Source organism: Cetorhinus maximus, unplaced genomic scaffold, assembly GCF_964194155.1.
Source record: "Cetorhinus maximus unplaced genomic scaffold, sCetMax3.hap1.1 HAP1_SCAFFOLD_306, whole genome shotgun sequence".
Classification (NCBI taxonomy): Eukaryota; Metazoa; Chordata; class Chondrichthyes; order Lamniformes; family Cetorhinidae; genus Cetorhinus; species Cetorhinus maximus.
The window spans coordinates 53,331-72,958 of NW_027596259.1; the positions used below are offsets into that span (position 1 = coordinate 53,331).

The 19,628-nt window shown below is 43.6% G+C and overlaps 1 protein-coding gene, 2 non-coding genes and 1 pseudogene across 8 annotated transcripts in view; 2 read left to right on the forward strand and 2 right to left on the reverse strand.

Moving 5' to 3' along the window:
• The window catches only part of LOC144673181 (uncharacterized), an 85,676-nt pseudogene that overhangs the window by 39,401 nt on the left and 26,647 nt on the right, over window positions 1-19,628 (reverse strand). The gene's annotated exons all lie outside the window — the stretch shown is intronic.
• On the forward strand, window positions 4,070-4,142 carry trnak-cuu (transfer RNA lysine (anticodon CUU)). The gene has a single exon. It is a non-coding gene; the product is annotated as a tRNA-Lys (tRNA).
• trnat-cgu (transfer RNA threonine (anticodon CGU)) lies at window positions 7,065-7,137 on the forward strand. Its single transcript has one exon. It is a non-coding gene; the product is annotated as a tRNA-Thr (tRNA).
• The window catches only part of LOC144673177 (uncharacterized), a 273,637-nt gene continuing 269,259 nt past the window's right edge, over window positions 15,251-19,628 (reverse strand). The window contains exons 1-3 of one of the 5 annotated variants that reach the window (XM_078535142.1): window positions 18,466-18,549; window positions 18,009-18,100; window positions 15,251-16,012 (exon numbers count right to left, since the gene is read on the reverse strand). In XM_078535142.1, coding sequence (XP_078391268.1) covers window positions 15,451-15,903 — 453 coding nt within the window. In that variant the 5' untranslated portion in view covers window positions 15,904-16,012; window positions 18,009-18,100; window positions 18,466-18,549 and the 3' untranslated portion in view covers window positions 15,251-15,450. Of the gene's footprint in view, window positions 16,013-18,008; window positions 18,421-18,465; window positions 18,550-19,628 lie in introns of those variants that run through there. The other 4 variants (XM_078535144.1, XM_078535145.1, XM_078535146.1 and 1 more) reach the window with 4 other exon arrangements.

Sequence of the window (19,628 nt, forward strand, 5' to 3'; positions counted from 1 at the left end):
AAATACATCCATTATTAGAGACAGGGGAAGTTAAAAAATGGCAGAGAAATGATCAGGGAGGGCAGAGGTGAAACAGATCAATGGATGAACATGGATTCAGATCCACAGTAAAGGAGCCACACCAGCCTCAGAGCCATGGAGCCCCTCACAGATACAGAGCATAGAACTAAAAGCTTTCAATTGTAGGTGGATGGTGAAAAATAGACAACTCTGAAACAGTTTCAGTTTTCAACTTTAAACTCTCCTGCTGGAGTCTGCAGCTGGAAAGATATCAGAAACACTGGAGTCAGAGAAAAATCTCCCAGTTGAGGAAATACCCGGGGAACGGGATGATGTCACCGTGTAATTGTCGATGTGTGATGATATCACAGACACGGACACAGAACATCTGGGTCTGTGCAAACCAGTGATCACCACACATTGTGAAGGATGTGAGGGTATAGAGGAGATTAACCAGAATGGTTCGAGAGATGAGGGGTTTTATCTGTAAGATGAGGTTGCAGAAACTGGGGTTGTTCTCCTTGGAGTAAAGGAGATTGAGAGGAGATATGATAGAGGTGTACAGGATTATGAAAGGTAGTTAAATAAAAGCTGTTCCTATTAGCTGATTATGAAAGGATTAAGGGACAGAGTTTTAAAATTTTGGGCAAGATCCACAAGGGGGATGCCAGGAAGAGATTTTTTTAACCCAGTGACTGGTAATGACCTGGAACTCAATGCTTACTTTCAAAGGCTGATGATATTCAGGTCCTGGTGAAACAAGTGACTTTCAGATTTTGACGTGATGTTTGGTTTTGGTTTCTCACCTCCCTTGAGTTTGCCCTCCACTTCTAACATCCTGGAAATAGAGTTCACGAAATCCATCAGTCAGTCCCGAACAGAAATTCAGAAAGGCCAAACGTTTCTATTGGTTTGAGTTTACTGTGTGTAAATCCTCCCCTTCTAACCCCCTGTAAAAGGAGTTTCCAAAATCCATCCCTGTCAGTCCAGGGTAGAAATGCACAATATTCTCTCCTCCTGCTACCTGGACCATGACCGCGCATGCGCCCTGCTGCACATTGCCCCCTATAAAGATGGCGGCTGGGCCTGGCGAAGGGAGAAATCCAGACTTTTTCGGCCCGTTCTCTGCAAACACAAGACCGGTACCTTGTTATTTGGGGTCTACGGCCTGAACTGTGTCTTTATGAAGCCTCTCTGCCCACTCCGCTGGCTCCATTCCTCTTCACACACCCACTAACTCTGTTAGTTTGCTCCACTCGACATTCTCTCCTCCGCAGAGTAGCTTCAGTCACAGGCCAGCACTGCGCATGCTCATGAAACAGACCGAAATGCGCATGCACCATCATACACCGCAATGCGCACGCGCAGGAAGCTGCTAGAGTGAGGACAGGGTCTGTCTCGCAGTGAAACTTGGGTTTCCGCTCTGCCATTGAAAGATCATATTGTAGAACAGAAACCTCTGTCTTGTAATCTGAATACGATGGGTGACATAGGGACAAGACATAAAATTGTTGAATCACTTGATGCAGCGGCCAAATTGCTCATGACTCCACCACAATTCTCTCCTGGATATAATGATCCTACAGTTAGATCTGAACTCAGTGCAGTCTCAGCAGATGGGATGAGCTCCTGACTTTTCCCCCTATACGTGGAACATTTAAACTGTGTCATGTTAGTAACAATTCTCTGATTGTGGATCAAATACTTTGGACTTTTAAAGTTGGAGTGTTAACTTGTGGGAAAACTGAATAAAGCCCTTTGCACACGTGAAGTATCTGAATGGTCTCCCACCAGTGAGACTATGTTGCTGTGTCAGTAAATGGGATGAGAGTGATTCCCTTTCCAATTCCAGCTGGTGAACAATCTGTTTACAGTGTTAATTTACCTACACATTTTCAGCTTAGACATGATCTCGAAATCTACTGGTAATGGGTTCCACATTCTTAGCACTGCATAAGAAAAAGGAGCGGGAGTAGGCCATTCGGCCCCTCAAGCCCGCTCCGCCGTTTAATAAGATGATGGCTGATCTGATAGTCACCTGAAATCTGTAGCCCCACCTATCTCCGATAACCTGTCACCCACTTGCTTGCCAAGAATATATCCACATCTGCCTTAAAAATATTTAAAGACTCTGCTTCCACAGCCTTTAGATGAAGAGAGTTCATCAGTTTCACAACCCACTGAGAGAGAAAAAATCGCCTCATCTCCGTTTTAAATGGGTGACCCCTTATTTTTAAACAGCGATCCCGAGTTCTAGATTCTCCCAGAAGAGGGAACATCCTCTCCAAACCTACCCTGTCAAGTACTGCTCAGGGTCTTATATGTTTCACTAATCAGGGGAAAAAAAAGTAAAGTACTGCAGATGCTGGTTATCTGAAATAAAAACAGAAAATGCTGGAATTCTCAGCAGACCTTGTAGCGTCTGTGGAGAGAGAGACATGGCTTTCATTTCAGGTCTGTAGCCTTTCATTAGAACTGCACTGCATCTGAAATGTTAATTAAGCCTCTCAATCCAAAGATGCTGCCAGATGTGGTCAGGGAACTCAAGAAGGAAATGAAAATCCCCTTTGAGAAATGGAATCTAATGCGAATGAAGGGTGAACCAGAGACAGTCAAGGCACCTTTCCCTTCTTTAAGACGCTGGAAAATTGACTCTGATGTTGTCAGTGAAATTAACTGATCTGTGACAGTGAAAGGATTCTCGTTACTGCACATCAGGAATTCAAACCTAATATCGGCTTCGGGACAATCAGAACACTTGGTAACAGACAAGACAATGAAAGGCTCGAAGGGAAATGGCACCGGTTGTAGGGGAGCTGGTTCCCAGTGACATGGATGTGTCTGTAGTGGGTGGGATCAGACTGTTTCCATGTGTCCATAATGAATGTCTCACCCTTTATTTTAGAAGAGTAAAACTGATAGAGCGCAACAGCAATCTGGGTAGTGGCAATCTGAAGATTAGACTCACTGACACCCTGGTTGGGATACCTCGTCAGTTAGGTTTGTGTAAGTGTCTGTGACACAATTGGTCAGCATGTTTGCCTGATAACTGAAAGGTTGGTGATTCAAAACTACCCAGAGGGTGAAGGTTTTTACTGTTTCTCCCCCACATCACCATTCATTGTCACACAGTTCTGGATTGTCATTGGGTACTTGGGCTGCAAGATATCTTCCCCAAACGGTGGCAGGTCTTTTGTTGTCCAGTGAGCTCCCACAAAAACAGCTTCTTTTTAAAATTACGTTTTCTGTCAAATACAATGAGAAAAGATTTGGACCCACTCTGTACCTTCATCTAACCCATTAGAAATCCATGGAATTGTTGGAATCAAACGAACCCATCAATTACTCAGTCTTCCTCAGCTCCACAGTGAGTGAGACAGGGAAAAGCAGAAAAGCAGCAATATTCCGGCCCCACTCTCTCCAATCACCCGCTGCCAGCACAAAGCAGCAACTGCAGCTTCAATCAGCGGGTTACTGCCCATCCCTGGGACACAAGACACCCAAACCCGGGCCAAACCTCCCAATACACCGAGCACAGGCTCAGGAAAATGCAGGTACAATATATCCCGGTCACTAAACCTCCGAGCAGCATTTACAGAATACCCAAGTGAGTGAGGCACAAATAAAAGTCACACAAACTTTCTAATTCTTTTCACTGTAAAATTCCTTCATTTTATTGAAAAGCTGACTGTTGTGAATCTGAAAATGAGCACCATGGGATTTGTGTTACCGAGTGACTTGTTTTCCATTGTTTGTCCGTCAGGTTTGCAATTCAGGTTGTGTTGGATAATGAAGTGAACCTGATTTCAAAATGAGGGCAGAAAGCAGGTAAATATTAAATGCAGGAGAAAATCCTGAGGAAAATGGATCAGAGTATTTGGAAGGAGGTGCAGATAAGAAGTGGAAGATGTGAATGATGTTATTGATGATTGAGAGGAATGCATGGCAGCCTTGGGGCTTTTGCAGGCCGATTCTGTTCCGCGCTTTAAAATTCCGACCAAGCTGAGGTATCAGGTGGAAAGCAACAGGTTTATCCATGTATGTTGGGATACGAAACAATTTTTCATATGCCCGGCTAGCTCAGTCGGTAGAGCATGAGACTCTTAATCTCACGGTCGTGGGTTCGAGCCCCATGTTGGGCACTGTAATGTTTTAAAAACCTGATTAAGAGTCGTACGGTCTGGAAACATTGACCCTGTTTCTCCCTCCAGCTGCTGAGTTTTTCCAGCGGTTTCTGTGTTTGTTGCAGATTTCCATCATTCACAGTAATTTGCTTTAATCTTTTTACTTTTAAATCTTGTTGCTTTAAAAAACACCAACTAATCACTGCGGCTCCTGTGAAACTTACAAGGCAGAAATTCACCACTGAAAGCAACCGACACACGTCAAATTCAAAGCACTTTATTGTCGCATCACTTCCTGCTTCTGTCCCTGTCTCGCCCCCAGCTCCCTCTGCCCGTCCAACCCCCAAGTCAATTAGCTGTCGATGCAGACAGTCTGTTCGCGGGAATGGGTAAAACTCGTGGGTAAAGAGACACCTGGATCTCATCATCCTGGTTCTCCCAGATACTGATTACAGGAATGTGCACAATCCCGATTATCCACAGTCACTCTCTCCTCCCAGTTGTTCAGCTTTGAAATTGATTTTCACACTGGATTTCAATGTGAAGAAAGCAAAGCTGTGATAAGCTTATATTGTTCAGCAGATGTACTGCAAGAAGGTGTATAACAGGCTGATGATAACAGTGCTCTTTGGACGCGGTGAGCTCCAGTGAAGGATTGGCACCATTAATGTGTTACTCAATTGGTCTCGTGACAAATCCCGTGCTGGAAATGACAAGAAAACTCGCTGAATTTGCTCCGTGTTTTGGTTTCAGACGAGCCGAATACAAGGTAAGAAAGTACATCTCGCTGGTGCGGGTTAGAAAATGGCAGAATGACCCGTGCTGTTGGTAAACATAAAATTATAGAAAGTTACAGCACAAAGAGGCCATTCGGCGGGGCGTGCTGATTTCAAAGAGCAGTAGTGATTGGTTGATCCATCAGGAGTGATATTTGTGCCAGTGTAAACAGGAGGCAGCAAAATTCGCACTTCTCCCACCCATATTTTGCCTCACACCAACATTTCTATAGTCAGTGCTTTGCAAACAGTCCTTCTCTTCTCCTCTTCCTTCACTACCACTCACGAGTGTGATGTTTTCCAGATCTGAGGCAAAACTTAAACTCTCACTCCTCTGATTCTGGTGGAGTTTTTAAACGTTTCCAATCAATGATTGATCGACACTCGTTTGGACAAACTGACATTCCCTGACCGGGAATCGAACCCGGGTAGCGGAGGTGAGAGCGCCGAATCCTGACCACTAAACCACCAGCGAAGTTACTACAACACTTTTCGATTCGGCTTATCTATGCTGCTTTTGCCTATTGTTTTTCAGTTCAGATTTCATTCACCACAAAACTGCCTGTTTAGGTTCAAGATAAACGACTTCTTCAGCCAATGAAAACAACGGTTGCTGTGAGCTGGAACATGAAATTGACAGTGAGGTGAAATAGTCCCACAAGCTGCTCATGTGCAACTTTCAATTTCCAAAACCCTCCGCCCTATTCGCTGTTGGTCCAATGGAAGCGCCGATCCCGAGTCACTGGACATCAGGGAAACTACCAGTAAGGCTTGACATTTGGATTATGGAGGCAACTTTTGACTTTTTTTTTATTCCCGATCTCCTTCACCAGAGACAACTTTCTCCGACCAAATGGTCTGTTTAAATTGAACACAAGTGACTTCTTCACCAATGAGAAGAACCATTGCTGTTAGCTGGAACATGAAATCGATACTTTCCTCCTTTAAGACAGTTCTTAAAGCCTCCCCCTTTGACCGAGCATTCAGTCACCTGAACGAATATGAGGCTCGGTGTCACACTTTGTTATATAATGATCCTGGGGTAACGCCTTGTGACGTTTCATTAGGTTAAAGGCGCTTTATATATACAAGTTTTTGTTGTTGTAGGATAAACATAGAAAGGGCCAATCTCCTGTTTTATCTTTCACGCTGATACTTTTCTCACCGACATTTTAACCTGAACTAATGTGAATCAAGTTTGTGACGTTAAATACGTTTTCACCCCCTCAGGGAACTGAACCACATTGACAATCACAGAGGAACAGACACAGAGAGATATACACCGAGAGTGACAGAGGCCTGAGTAGAGTCACACACCCAGAAAGCAAGGATGTCACCAACTTGGCTCAGTGTTTGTTCCATTTCCGAATGCAAATTCCCTGAATGTTGACAAATGAATGGGAATCAGAAAATACCGACGTATTTGGATGGGTTTCCTTCTAATTAACTGATAGTTAATTTGGTTAAAATCACAAATGGTGAAAACTTTAGTCAGCAGGATTCCAACCCTTGTGTTCATATTTACAACAAACGTTAATCATCGAACTTTCCCTCACTCAAATAAACAAGCTTGGATAATGCTCTTGCCAGGTTTCAAACCGCAGCTCCATCATATGTGAAGCGAATATGACCCCCACTCGCCTATATAAACCCTGCGCTGGAAAGATCCCAATATAAATTCTTGTGGGGGAAAGGCGGGTGTGTGGAATTGATTGAGTTGCTCTTCCAGAGAGCCAGCACAGACACGATGGGCCGAATGACTTATTTTGTCGCCATTTCTGATTTGATAAGAACACATTTGTGCTCTGGAGCAGCTGTTACTCATACCTCAATGTTTAAGGTGATGGATTTGAAATCCATTGGGTTTTCCCCCTATAGGTTTGAATCCTGCTGACTACAGTTCCCATTATTCCTCATTTTAACCAGGTGCCGCCAACCTCATCCCTGCGGCTCCTGTGAAACTGACAAGGCGACAAGCGGCAGAAATTCATCACTGAAAGTAACTGACACACATCAAATTCTGTCTCTTTCATGTCGCATCTTTTAACTTTCTGTTCTCCCTCTCAGATGTTTCCAGGCAGGTCAAATGTCATTTGTCTGGAACTTTACCCTGGTCCTCGTCCACTGATTATGGTCAACTTTCCGTGCATTGTAGTTGGCAATTGGCTCCATAGCTCAGTGGTTAGAGCACTGGTCTCGTAAACCAGGGGTCGCGAGTTCAACTCTTGCTGGAGCCTGTAGCTAAGGTTTAGCTGATGAAACCAAGTTCCGTGGAAAAGTAGGCAATGGGCTGGACAATGAGAGGCTGCAAAGTTAGATGGGTTCGGTGATTGGTTAGCAAGACGGCAGGAAATGTAGCAAGTCTGAAGTTACTCACTTGGTCTTAAAAATGATTTTTTTAAAAACCAACAAGGCAGCGCATTTTTCAAAAGCTGAGAAAGTTATGTTCTGGTGTCCAAAGAGACTTTTTGTACAAGGAACGCAGAAGTTGCATCAGTCTGTGTAGTACCATTGGTCAGTGCATTCGGCTGTTAACTGAAAGCTTGGTGGTTCAAAAGCACTCAAAGAAGAAATATTCAATGTTTTCCCTCCCCCCTCCCCCTCCTCCGATCTCATCAAAATTCATTGTCACACAGACCCAGGTTATCAATGACAGCAAGAAAAACTTCCACAAATGTTACCAGTTCAGCTGTTCTGCAGTGAATTTCGAATCAGGGAATCCTCGGTGTCTAAAGCAAATGTGACAACCAAAACTCATCAAAAACAAGCGCAGCTCCTTGCAAACGACCGAGAACATCAAACCGTGGAGTCTTAGTGCACTTCTGAACCTTGCTTTGTGGAAGTATAATTCGGCTGAAAACCTTAGCCATGCGGCAGAGAAATTGATCTAATGTTAGAATCATCAGATAACAGAGCACATCAGCAGCTCATTCAACACCTCACACATGTGCGAACTATCTTAGTGCAATTCGGCCCCCATCCTTCTCCGTTCCTTAAGGACAGTGCATTTTTCAGAATATCATTCAAAACCTGGGAAGTATAAATGTCACATGGCTGTGAGATATATAGCCATTGACTATTTCACAAAAAAACAGCAACAATGCAACTTTTCCCCGCTCTGTATTTTGATAATGCTACTTCCTGGTTTCAAACAGAGAAGCATTCGTGTATGAGGTGCCCGTGATCCCCACTGCCCTGCACAAACCCTGCGCTGTAAAGAGCCCAATGGAGCTGTCTGGAATGTTAAACTGTGACGTCATGCAGCAGCGCTTTGGGTCTTTATTTTGAGGAAATGGAATTCGGCTGTTCTCATTAGGAATGCTGGAGACAGACTGATCAACAATGTCATCATCAAATGGCACAGCGCAGTAAGAGGACCTTCCACCCATGGTGTCTATGTCCGCATTATTTTAAAAAGAGCTGATGGATTCGTCTCCATTTCCTTCTCTCTTTCTCGAGAGTATTACCTTTGAGGTTCTGCTTCTTAATTTGGTGCCTCGCTCTTCATACTTACTATGCAGAATTTCTTTCCTTGTCCTGTCTATGTCATTAGTACCTACATGTACCATCATAGCTGGATCCAACCCCTCCCAATGCAAGTTCCTCTCCATCCCTGAGCAAATGTTCCAAACTCTGGCACCAGGCATGCAACAGAGCCGTCTGGACTCTCGCTCTTCATTACAGAGAAGAGTGTCAATACCCCTCACCATACTGTCCCTTACTGCCATTACATTCCTGTTTGCTCCCCACAGTTGAACAGCTCCCTGTACCATGGTGCCATGGCTAGTTTGCTCCTCCACCTTGCATATTTCCTTTTCGTCCACACAGGTTGTGAGCACCTCAAACCTGTTTGACAATTGCAACGTCTGAGGCTCCTCCACTACTGTCTGCTCGGTCCCTTTACCTGCCTCACTCATGGTCACATCCTCCTGGCCCTCACCACTAACCACAATAGATTACTCAATTTTTAAAGGCATGACTATCATTTGGAACGAAGAGCCCATGTATTTTCCCCCATCCCTTATGTTGCGCAGTGTCTGCAGTTTGGCTTCTAGATCAATAATCCTGATCCGGAATTCATCTAGCTGTTTACATTTTCTGCAGACGTGTTTGTCCTGGATCACCTTGGTGTCCAAAAGGGCCTACATTCCACCACTGCAATTAGACCCGTCCTGCTAATGTTACTTATTTTATTTAGTTAACTTAATTTAATTACTTCCTTTATTAACTTAGATAATCCCTCTGTATGGTACAATTTACTGTGCTTTTTAAATATTTGTACGTTTATTAACGTTTATTAACCCCACAACAATATGTTTCAGGTGTTTATTTTAATTATTTTATATTATTTTAAAAGTTTTAGTTAATTTATTTATACATCTACCTTAACTCCCGCGCCCTAAGCTGGTTATCAACACACTGTGCCTCACACAAAGCACTTACCGGCCAGTCAACTTACAATGACATCATTGTTGTCATTGGCTGAAGAAGCTGTTTGTGTTTTACCTAAACGCGCCCCTTTGTCGGAGAAACTTGTGTCTGGTGAAAATGGTCTGGAATGGAAAAATAGGCAAAAGTAGCCGCTAGGGTTGTTGACAGCTTCACTGATGGTCTCGTGGATAGGAATTCGGTGGTTTTACTGCTGTGGCAGACTTTTGTTTCTGGTCAGAGAATGACGGTTTTGTGAAATTGTTAGAACAAACGTGATTTAATTATTGATTGCAAACAGAAAACACAGAACGGCTCTACCAGAATCAGTGGAGTGAGAGGAGAAGTTTCACATCAGAGCTGGAAATTTCACACATGGAACAGACCGAGGACAAACACAGAGATAGAGTGAGGGTGTGAAAGCAGGAGAGAAGGGCTGTGATACGTTGTACAGCACGGATAAAAGAGATATTGGTGCAAGACAAAGTTTGGGAGTTAATGGGACAGATTTTACTGCCCACTGTTGACACTGGCACAGAGATCGCTCCTGATCAACCAATCGCAACTGCTGTTTGAAAGCAGCACGCCAGCCGAATTGAAAGTTACACATGAGCAGCTTGGGCTATTTCGCCTCACTGTCGGTTTCATGTTGCAGCTCACAGCAACCGTTGTTTTCATTGGCTGAAAAAGACGCTTGTCTCAAGCTGCCATTTTGTAGAAGAAACTTACCTCTGGTGATAAAGGCCTGAAATGAAAATCAAAGGCAAGGGTATCATGGGTAATCCAGGTTAAAATGCTCGGAAGCAGCTCCCTGGTTGTCCAATCGTTTGGATTCTGCTCTCCCACCACCACAACCAGCGCTAGGTGCCAATTCAGGAAATGAAAAGTTATTGCTCGTGTAAAAACAAACATCAATGACTTCCTGATCGAAAACATCTCTGCCAGAATCTGCAAGGAGTGAGAATTGTAGTTTCACATCAGAGCTGGAAGTGTCATCTGTACAATAGGTCGGGAACAAACACGGAGGCAGAAAGAGAAGGACAGTGAGAGGTTGCAAAGCGGTAACGATAAACATGTTGGTTGGTACAAGGCAAAATATGGATGGTAATGGGGCGGATTTTACCGTTGACACCGACACAAACATCTCCCAGATCTGGTTCCAAATCCCGTGTTAAATGACAAGGAAACTTCCCACTGAATTTACTCAGTCCCATGACGTCAAAAGAGCTGAACACAAGGGAAGAAGGTGGATTTTGCTGGAATGGGTTGTAAGATGATAGAATGACTGTGAAGGCAGCAGCAGTGGGGATGGAAATGAAACAATTATAGAAAGTTACAGCACATAAAGAGGCCATTCGGCCCGGTGTGCTGCTTTCAAAGAGCGGTTCCAACTGATTGATCAGGAGGGAAATTTGTGCCAGTTTGAACAACAGGAAGATAAATCTGTCCCATTGCGGCTGTGCTGTTTTGTTGGTCCAGGGGCTTGAGTGGAACTTGCCACTTTCAAAGTGTCATCATTCATTGTAAATTAGGCCGCACCTACAAACTTGTCTCCCACGCTGAAGGGAAGGGCAGTTTCAGTCATAAACCAGCGGCTGTGATATTAACAAAGCGGGATGGAGAAAGACTCAGTTTGAGCAGTGACACTGCCGGAGGAATGGAGTGCTGGGGATCACCCATCGAAGCAGCAAAGTTTAAAAATCAATGGAGCCCAGCGTGGGGCTTGAACTCACTGCCCTGAAAGCAAGGGTCACAGACTCTACCGCCTGAACTAGCCGGGCATGCAAATGGCAAGTGTCATACGGCAAATAACAAAGAGAAAAATGTTGTTTTCCAACTGGAGCCTCAGCTTGTTCTGAATTTCAAAGTGTGGAAGGCAATTGACCTACAAAAAGCCCAAAGTTGCAATGCATTCCTCTCAATCACCAATAACATCATTCACATCTTCCACTTCTTAGCTGCACCTCCTTCCAAATATTGAAATCCATTTTCAGGGAGTTTTTCAGGACTTAATATTCAATATTTTAATATTGGTGCCCTCAGCTTTAAGGTGATTCTCAGTCACTCTGTGAGATGGTGAATAAATATGTTAATCTGCTTCAATAATCCCATTCATTTCTATTGCAGACTGTAAGAAATGCGAATATGTCTGCGGAGTGACAGTCAACACTTTCATCTGTCAGGAAACCATTATATTTTTTTCATCATATTATTGTGGGGTATTGTAAAGTCAGCTTGTTTGTGAGTTTGTGTGTGTGTGTGGTTCTGTGGGTGTGGCTACTTTACTAAAATTAGAGACAGATGGGCTGCAATAGGAGCAGGAATAGACCATTTTCCCCTCGAGCCCCTCATAGTGTTATACAATCAGAGCCAAGGTTATGACATAGATAGAGGCCATTCGGCCTGTTTCAAAGCAACATCGGACTTATGAGCAGGAGTAGGTTTTTCAGCCCTTTGAGACTGCTCCCCCATTCAATAATATCTCAGCTGATTTGGTTGTGATCTCAGCTCCACTTTCCTGTCCGCCCCCATAATACCCTTATCTATCAAAAATTTAATTCTGCCTTGAATAAATTCAGTGACCCAGCCTCCACTGCTTTCTGGGGAAAATAATTCCACACACTAACGGCCCTCGGAGAGAGAGAGAGAAGAATCTTCACCTCTATCCGAAAAAGGAGATCTCTTACTCTTCTGGAAACTAACTCATCTGGTCCCACTCCCCCGCCTTTGCCCCAGAGATCTGCATTTTCTGTCCAATTTTCTTTTGAAATCCGTGATTGAATCTGCCTCCCCCACACTCTCAGGTAGTGCATTCCAGATCCTAACCACTCGCCGTGTAACAGAGAAACCCCTTTAGAATTGTATGTTTCATTTGAAAACAGGAAATGCTGGAAAATCTTTCCAGGTCTGGCAGCATTTGTGGAGGAAGGAAGAGAGAAAATGCTTCTTTGCAGAAGAGTCATATTGGACTCGAAACATTAACTCTATTTCTCTCTCCATAGATACCGCCAGACTTCCTGAGTTTTTCCAGATTTTTCTGTTTTTATTTCAGGTTTCCAGCATCTGCAGAACTTTGCTTTGGCACTTTACTTGATGTTGTCTCTCCTCATCCTTCCGACCAAAATCAATCACTTCACACTTCCCGACATTAAATTTGAGCTGCCACTTGTCTGCCCAAATGGATTTGTTGAAGAGTCTGAAAGGAGATTCGGCTCAAACTGGAAATGAAAGAGTGAGAATGAAAGAAAAAGAGGTGACGGGTTTTGTAGCTCCCAAGGCAAAGAGACTCCAGGATCAGTTCATTGTGACAGTTCACACAGCAACAAGAAAACAACATTCCCTGATGAGGGCCAAACCTGGGCAGCAGGAGCGGGAGTGCCGAATAAGAGCATGTTTAGTGAAAACATAGGAGACAGTTTCAGCCAATAACAGCATCGAGTGTGTTAGACATGAACATGAAGTGAACAGTGAGGTGAAATAGTGCCACAAGCTGCGGATGTACAACTTCCAATTTCCAAAACCCACCAACCTCATCAATGCGGCTCCTCTGAAACTTTCAAGCCAAATATTGATCCTTTATAAGGTGCCGTTCCCAGAATTATACACAGTCCTCCGGGAGTGATCTAACCAGGGCTTTGTATAGCTGTAGCAAACCTTTCCCTCTTTTCTATAGCAGCTTCTGTAACAGGTTGTACAACAAGAGGAATTAGAATCTGTATGTCGACTGATAAAAATTATGAGATGCTTGATCAGAAAAAAACTGTTTAAAAATTTAATTCAAAAATCAACAGATTAAGTACATTTTTTTGGTTCAGAAACAGTATAAGAAACCTCAGTCCAATTCCTCATGTCATTAGGTCAAGGAAACTTTGTTAAAACTGCAGAATTTAGCAGACTGGACACTGCAGAAGCTCGTGATTATCTTTCAATATTGCTTTTCTTAACTCAAAGTTTTCAAAAAAGGAATTGTACAATGGCTTGAGACGGAGAAAATCAGGGTTCTGGAGAGAGAGATAGAAACTAGGGTGAATTAGAAAGCTCTTTTTAAAAAAGCTTATGGGGAAGGTCCTCTTACTGCGCTGTGCCATTTGATGATGACATTGTTGATCAGTCTGTATCCAGCATTCCTAATGAGAACAGCCGAATTCCATTTCTTCAAAACAAAGACCCAAAGTGCTGCAGCATGACATCAGTTTAATATCCCAGCCGGGTGCCTTTCAATTCAGAGGATTCAAGTAACACCCCAGAAATAGCTGTAAATTGGTAAATGGAAGGGAGGGAGGACCTCAAGATAATTACAATCACCAGGGAAAAGGTTCTGAGAAAATTGCTGGAGCTGCAGGCTCACAAGTCCCCACATCCCGATGGACATGATCCTAGGGTCTTTAAAGAAGTGATTAGTGAAATAGTTGATGAGTGCGTATTAATTTTCCAAGATTCTGTAGATTCAGGGAAGGCTCCATGAGATTGGAGAATAGCAAATGTAATTCTTTTATTCAGGAAGGGAGGGAGACAGATAAATGAAAACTACTGGCCAGTTAGCTTAAAATCTGTCGTGGGGAAAATGTTAGATGCTAATCTGAATGGTGTTATAATAAGACACTAAGAAAAATTCAAGTTATTCTGGCAGAGTTAACATGGTTTTGTTAAAGGCAAATCAGGTGCTGTGTATAATGGGGAACTTGTGGATGTGCTGTACTTAGATTTCCAGGAGGCATTTGATAAGGTGCCACATCAAAGATTATTGCAGAAAGTAAAAGCTCATGGTGTAGTGGGTAGCATATTGGCATGGATAGAAGATTGGTGAGCTAACAGGAAACAGAATAAGCATAAATGGGTCATTTTCTGGTTGGCATGATGTGACAAGTGGTGTGCCACAGGGATCAGTGCTAGGGCCTCAAGTTTTTACAATTCATATAAATGTCTTGTTTGAAGGGACCAAGGTATGGTTACTAAATTTGCTGATGACATAAATATAGGTAGGAAAATAAGTTGCGATGAGGATATAAAGAGGCTACAAAGGGATATAGATAGGGTAAAGTGAGTGGGCAAATATCTGGCAAATGGCAGAGAATGTGGGAAAATGTGAAATTGTCCATTTTGGCAGGAAGAATAAAAAAGTAGCTTCTTATCGAAATGGTGAGAGATTGCAGAGCTCTGAGATGTGGAGGATCTGGGTGTCCTAGAGCAGGAATTGCAAAAGGTTAGTGTGCAGGTACAGCAAGTGGTTAGAAAAGCTAATTGGGTGTTATTGTTTATTGTAAGGGGAATTGAATATAAATAGGGAGGCTATACTTCAGTTATACATGTCATTGGTGAGATCACATTGGGAGTACTGTGTACAGTATTGGTCTCCTTATTTGAGGAAGGATGTAAATGCATTAGATGCAGTTCAGAGAAGGTTCACTGGACTAATATCTGGAATGATTGGGTTGTTTTATGAGGAAATGTTGGAAAGGTCAGGCTTGTATCTGCTGGAGTTGAGAAGAGTAAGAGGTGACTTGATTGAAACATATAAGATCTTGAGGGGTCATGTCAGGGTGGATGTGGAGAGGATGTTTCCTCTTGTGGGAGAATCTAGAATGAGAGGTCACTGTTTAAAAGGCAGGGTCGCCCATTTAAGGCAGAGATGAGGAGATTTTTTTTCTCTCAAATGGTCGTGAATCTTTGGGACTCTTCCCCAAAAGGCAGTGGAAGCAGAGTCGCTGCATATTTTAAAGACAGAGGTAGATTGATTCTTGATAATCAAGGAGGTGAAAGGTTATCTGAGCTGGCTGAGTATGTGGATTTGAGGTTACAATCAGATCAACATGATCTTATTGAATGGTGGAGAAGGTTTGAGGGGCTGAGTGACCTATTCTTGATTTTAATTTGTGTGTAAATTGTGTGAAAGATATTAAAAAGGCTGGACAAAACTTGCGTTTAACACAAAGTTAATTTACTTCACTTTAATCCTCAATATTAACCCCTCTAACTGGGCTGGAGTTTATTAACATCAGCAGAAACAGACCCCATTGAAAATCATTCAGTCCTGGGTGTGAGTAAAATCCAATCAGTGTGGTTACTTATGAGCTCACTGCTGTGTTAGCAGGTAGGATGACTGAGTGAATCCTGAACCACACTTAGATGAGGTGAATTGTCTCTCCCCAGTGTGAAGTTGCCGGTGGACAGTGAATTGAGATGATTACCTCAGTCCCACAGTGACAGCACCTGAACGGTGCCTCGTCGGTGTGAATACGTTCCCGGGAACCCTTAAAGCACTCCCCACACTCTGGGCAATTAAAATGTCTCATGTCATTGTGAACTCGCTGGTGTTTCAACAGGGTGGATGACTGAGTGAATCCCTTCCCACAATGGGAGCAGGTGAATGGCCTCTCCCCAGTGTGACTGCGTCGATGAGTTTCCAGTTCTGAAGGGTAATAGAATCCCTTCCCACAATCCGCACACTTCCATGATTTCTCCCTGTTGTGACTGCGCTTATGTTCTGACAGGCCAGATGATTGGCTGAAGCTTCGTCCACACACAGAACACGTGTACGGTTTCTCCCCATTGTGAACGATGTTTATTCCTTCCATGTTCAAATTCCAATGATATTCAGGTTATAATAAATTGGGCGACTCCGTCATGTCCTAAGCTGATGTCTGGTTTGAGTTTGCCAACTGCAAATCCTTCCCTTCTAATACCCTGTGAAATTGATTTAAAACAGAAAAAAGGGAGTGAGAGAGAGCCCACAAAAACACAAAGGCAGGTTATGAAATTGAGCTGAATGAATCTGGGAATTTGTGGGGCTTGCACGAGGAAAAAGTGACCATGAAAACTGCTGGATTGTCATAAAAACCCAACTGGTTCACTAATGTCCTTCAGGGAAGGGAATCTGCCACCCAGTCTGGGCCTACACAAGACTCTGGGTTCTATGTGAGGAGGGGGGCTGAGAGAGATGGGAGTAGAAGGAATGAAGAAAATGGATTTTATATTTCTATTACTAGAAAGAGTCTCCCAAACCCTCAACCTCCACCACCTGGAAGGACCAGGGTAGGGGGTGTATGTGAACACCATCACCTCCATGTTCCCCTCCAACTCACACATCGTCCTAACTTGCCCGACATCCAGCACTGGATGAACAGAAATTTCCTGCATTTAAATATCGGGAAGACTGATGCCATTATCTTCAGTTCCCGCTACTAACTCCACTCCCTAGACACCGACTCCATCCCTCTGCCTGCCAACTGTCTGAGACTGAACCAGACTGTTCACAACCATGGTGAAATATTTCACCCCAAGATGAGCTTCCAACCACATATCTTTGCCGTCTCCAAGAGTGGGTTTCCATCTGTGAGGATACTGAGACCTCACACTGTATATTTTTTTAGAAAATAGAAATAGATATCCTCATGGGTTTTTCTAAAATTTTTAAAACTGGACAAAGACCTTTTAAAATGCCTGAAGCTGTCTGTGACCCCTGAACAAAAGATGCTGTCTGGCATTATTGGAGAAATTTGGAACTCGCTATCTCTGAAGAGACATTCATGACCCACTATGGGTTGCACAGGCCAAATTCAAAGAGAGCTATACAAAGGCTATCTGCATTTCATAACCTAGGCTAGCCAACAGGAGTCCAATCGTCTGCTGAGACAAAGGGCCCAGGCACCTTACTTTCAATTCTTAATGACTGAGACATTTAACCATCTCCGGGACCCAGATAAGGGATACGCATCCCTTGTCAAAGACAAGGTGGGAGTCATGGGACATGGATACTGTAATATTGCCTTGCTGCACTGATAAACCTCAGTCTGCCATCTACAAGCAGCAAACAGAAAAGGTGTTCTGCCCAGATTTAATACCGGGCCACATCTACACTGTTTCTGCTGGAACATCTGTGCCTTCGCCGACAAGACTGATTCATCTCTGCATAGCTATCTCATTGCGTGAAGCCAACTCCGTCGGAAAAGTAAATTATACAGCATCAGTTTTCAACCTGCTGACCTCCATGATGGAACACCTCACTGGACTTTGATTCCGAACTCTGGGACCCACATAAAATACAACTTTTCTCTGCGGTCCCTGCCCTGTAAATCTTTCTTTTCTCCATCCTTCTTTAACTGTATGAATGCAAAGGAGCCACATTGCGATCGCCACCCATGTTTTGGGTGTGTGCAAATGAACTAACCCTTTGAGTTTGTCCTATTTCGAGTTTGCTGTGGGGTTATTAATATAAATTAGATTGCATGAAAACCGAGGGTTGAAGAATACTTATAAAGAGGGAAGCAAATCAAAAACACCTTTCCTTTTACGAGTGGGTGGTGAGAGAAATCAGTGTGGTTTAAATTACACCCCCTTCCTGTCCCAAACACATCTCAATAACGTCATTCAACTTGACCCTGTCTCAGCACGTTTCTGAACTCTCACCCACACCTTTGTGGCCTCTAAACTTAACTAGCTGGCCTCCCATATTCAACCTTTGATGACCTGGAATTTATCGAAACCTCTGCTGCCTGTGTCCTCTGCACTGAGTCCTATTCACTCACCCATCACCCTGTCCTCACTGACCTACACAGGCTCCCGGTTAAACAGCAACTCAAATTTAAAATTCTCATCCTTCTTTTCAAACTGCTCCATGGCTTTGCTCTCCCCTATTTCCAGTCAAATAGATATTTGAATCTTTTTCGACAGACAAACATACTTTCAGGTTCTGATGAATCGAGTGACTCTGTCAGGTTTTGATCTGATGTTTAGTTTGAGTTTCCCGCCTTCAAATCCTGTTCTTCTAATATCCTGCAAAAAAAATTCATCCCTGTCAGTCCAAGAATAGAAATTGAGAAGAGACAAACATTTCTCTTGGTTTGAGTTTGTTGTGTGTAAATCCTCCCCTTCTAATCCCCTGTAAAAGGAGTTTCCAAAATCCATCCCTGTCAGTCCAGGATAGAAATTCACAACATTCTCTCCTCCTGCTACCTGGACCAGGATGACCGCGCATGCGCTCTGCTGCATCTTCCCGGGCCTCCAGCCTGTTGACGCGGCCCTGCAGCGGTTACCGGGCAGTTTGTTGCTAACGCGAGCCCGATAGGCTCTTATTCGGCTTTTGAGGCCTCCACAGGGTGTTCATGAAGCCTCTCCACCCACCCCGCCACCTCCATTACCCTCCGAAACTCGGCCATTTCTCTCCAGTTGAACAGTCCATAAAACCGCCTCCCAGCAGCTGCAGCACCCACACTGCGCATGCACCGTCGGACACTAAACTGCGCATGCGCCATTCCCAATTCGCCTGTGCGCCTACGCAACGGGCTCATTGAGTGAGAATAGGGCATATTCCGTCTCGCCGCGAACCCTGGGTAAGATCACCGCCATTGAAAGGAAATATTATTCAATCGAACATTATGTTATATGATCTGATTACGATTGGAGTAATAGGGACAAGATAGAAAATTATTAAATCAATTGATGCAGCAGCCAAAGCGCACGAACCCTCCAGCAGTTCTGCCCTGGGTGCAATTAACAGCAGAACAAACCCCAACAGTAAGATCTGAACTCACTGGAATCTCAGCAACTGGGATGTGAACAAGTGATTTCCCCCCCCACCCCACCCCCCCCACCACATACGAGACATCTAATGCCAGAGTGGACTAATTGTGGATCAAACCCTTTGAACTTTTACAGCTGGAGCCTTAACAGGTGAGGAAACTGTGTTCACTTCACTACACTTCACTTCACACACGCAAAGTATCTGATTGGTCTCTCTCCATTGACTGTGCTGCTGTCTCAGTAAATGGGATGTCCGAGTGAATGCCTTCCCACTTTCAGCTGGTAAATTGTCTTTTCACAGTGGGAATTTACCCATGGGTTACCAGCTCACATATGGATCTCATTCTGGTAAGAAGCTCCACATTCTCAACACTCTGCATTGAAAGAAAAGCAAAGTACTGCAGATGCTGGAAATCTGAAATTGAAACAGAGAATTCTGAAATTCTCATCACATTCGGTCATATATGTGGAGACAGAATCATAGTTTATATTTCAGGTCTGTGACTTTGCATCAGAACTGTATAACTGGATAAAAATCAATAATCTGGAACATTCACTCTGTTTCCATTTCCATAGATACCGATGAGTGTTTCCAATATTTTCTGTTTTAAGTTTGGATTTCCAGCAGCTGCAGTATTTTGGGTCACTGTGAATCAGTTTTCTCTCACTTAACGCTACCTGGTTAAATAGGTAAAATGTAGAGGCTTTAATTAATAAGACAGCAGTTACTGTCATCCTGTTTGACGTGAAATGAAACAAAATGCCAATTGCTCACTTTTAA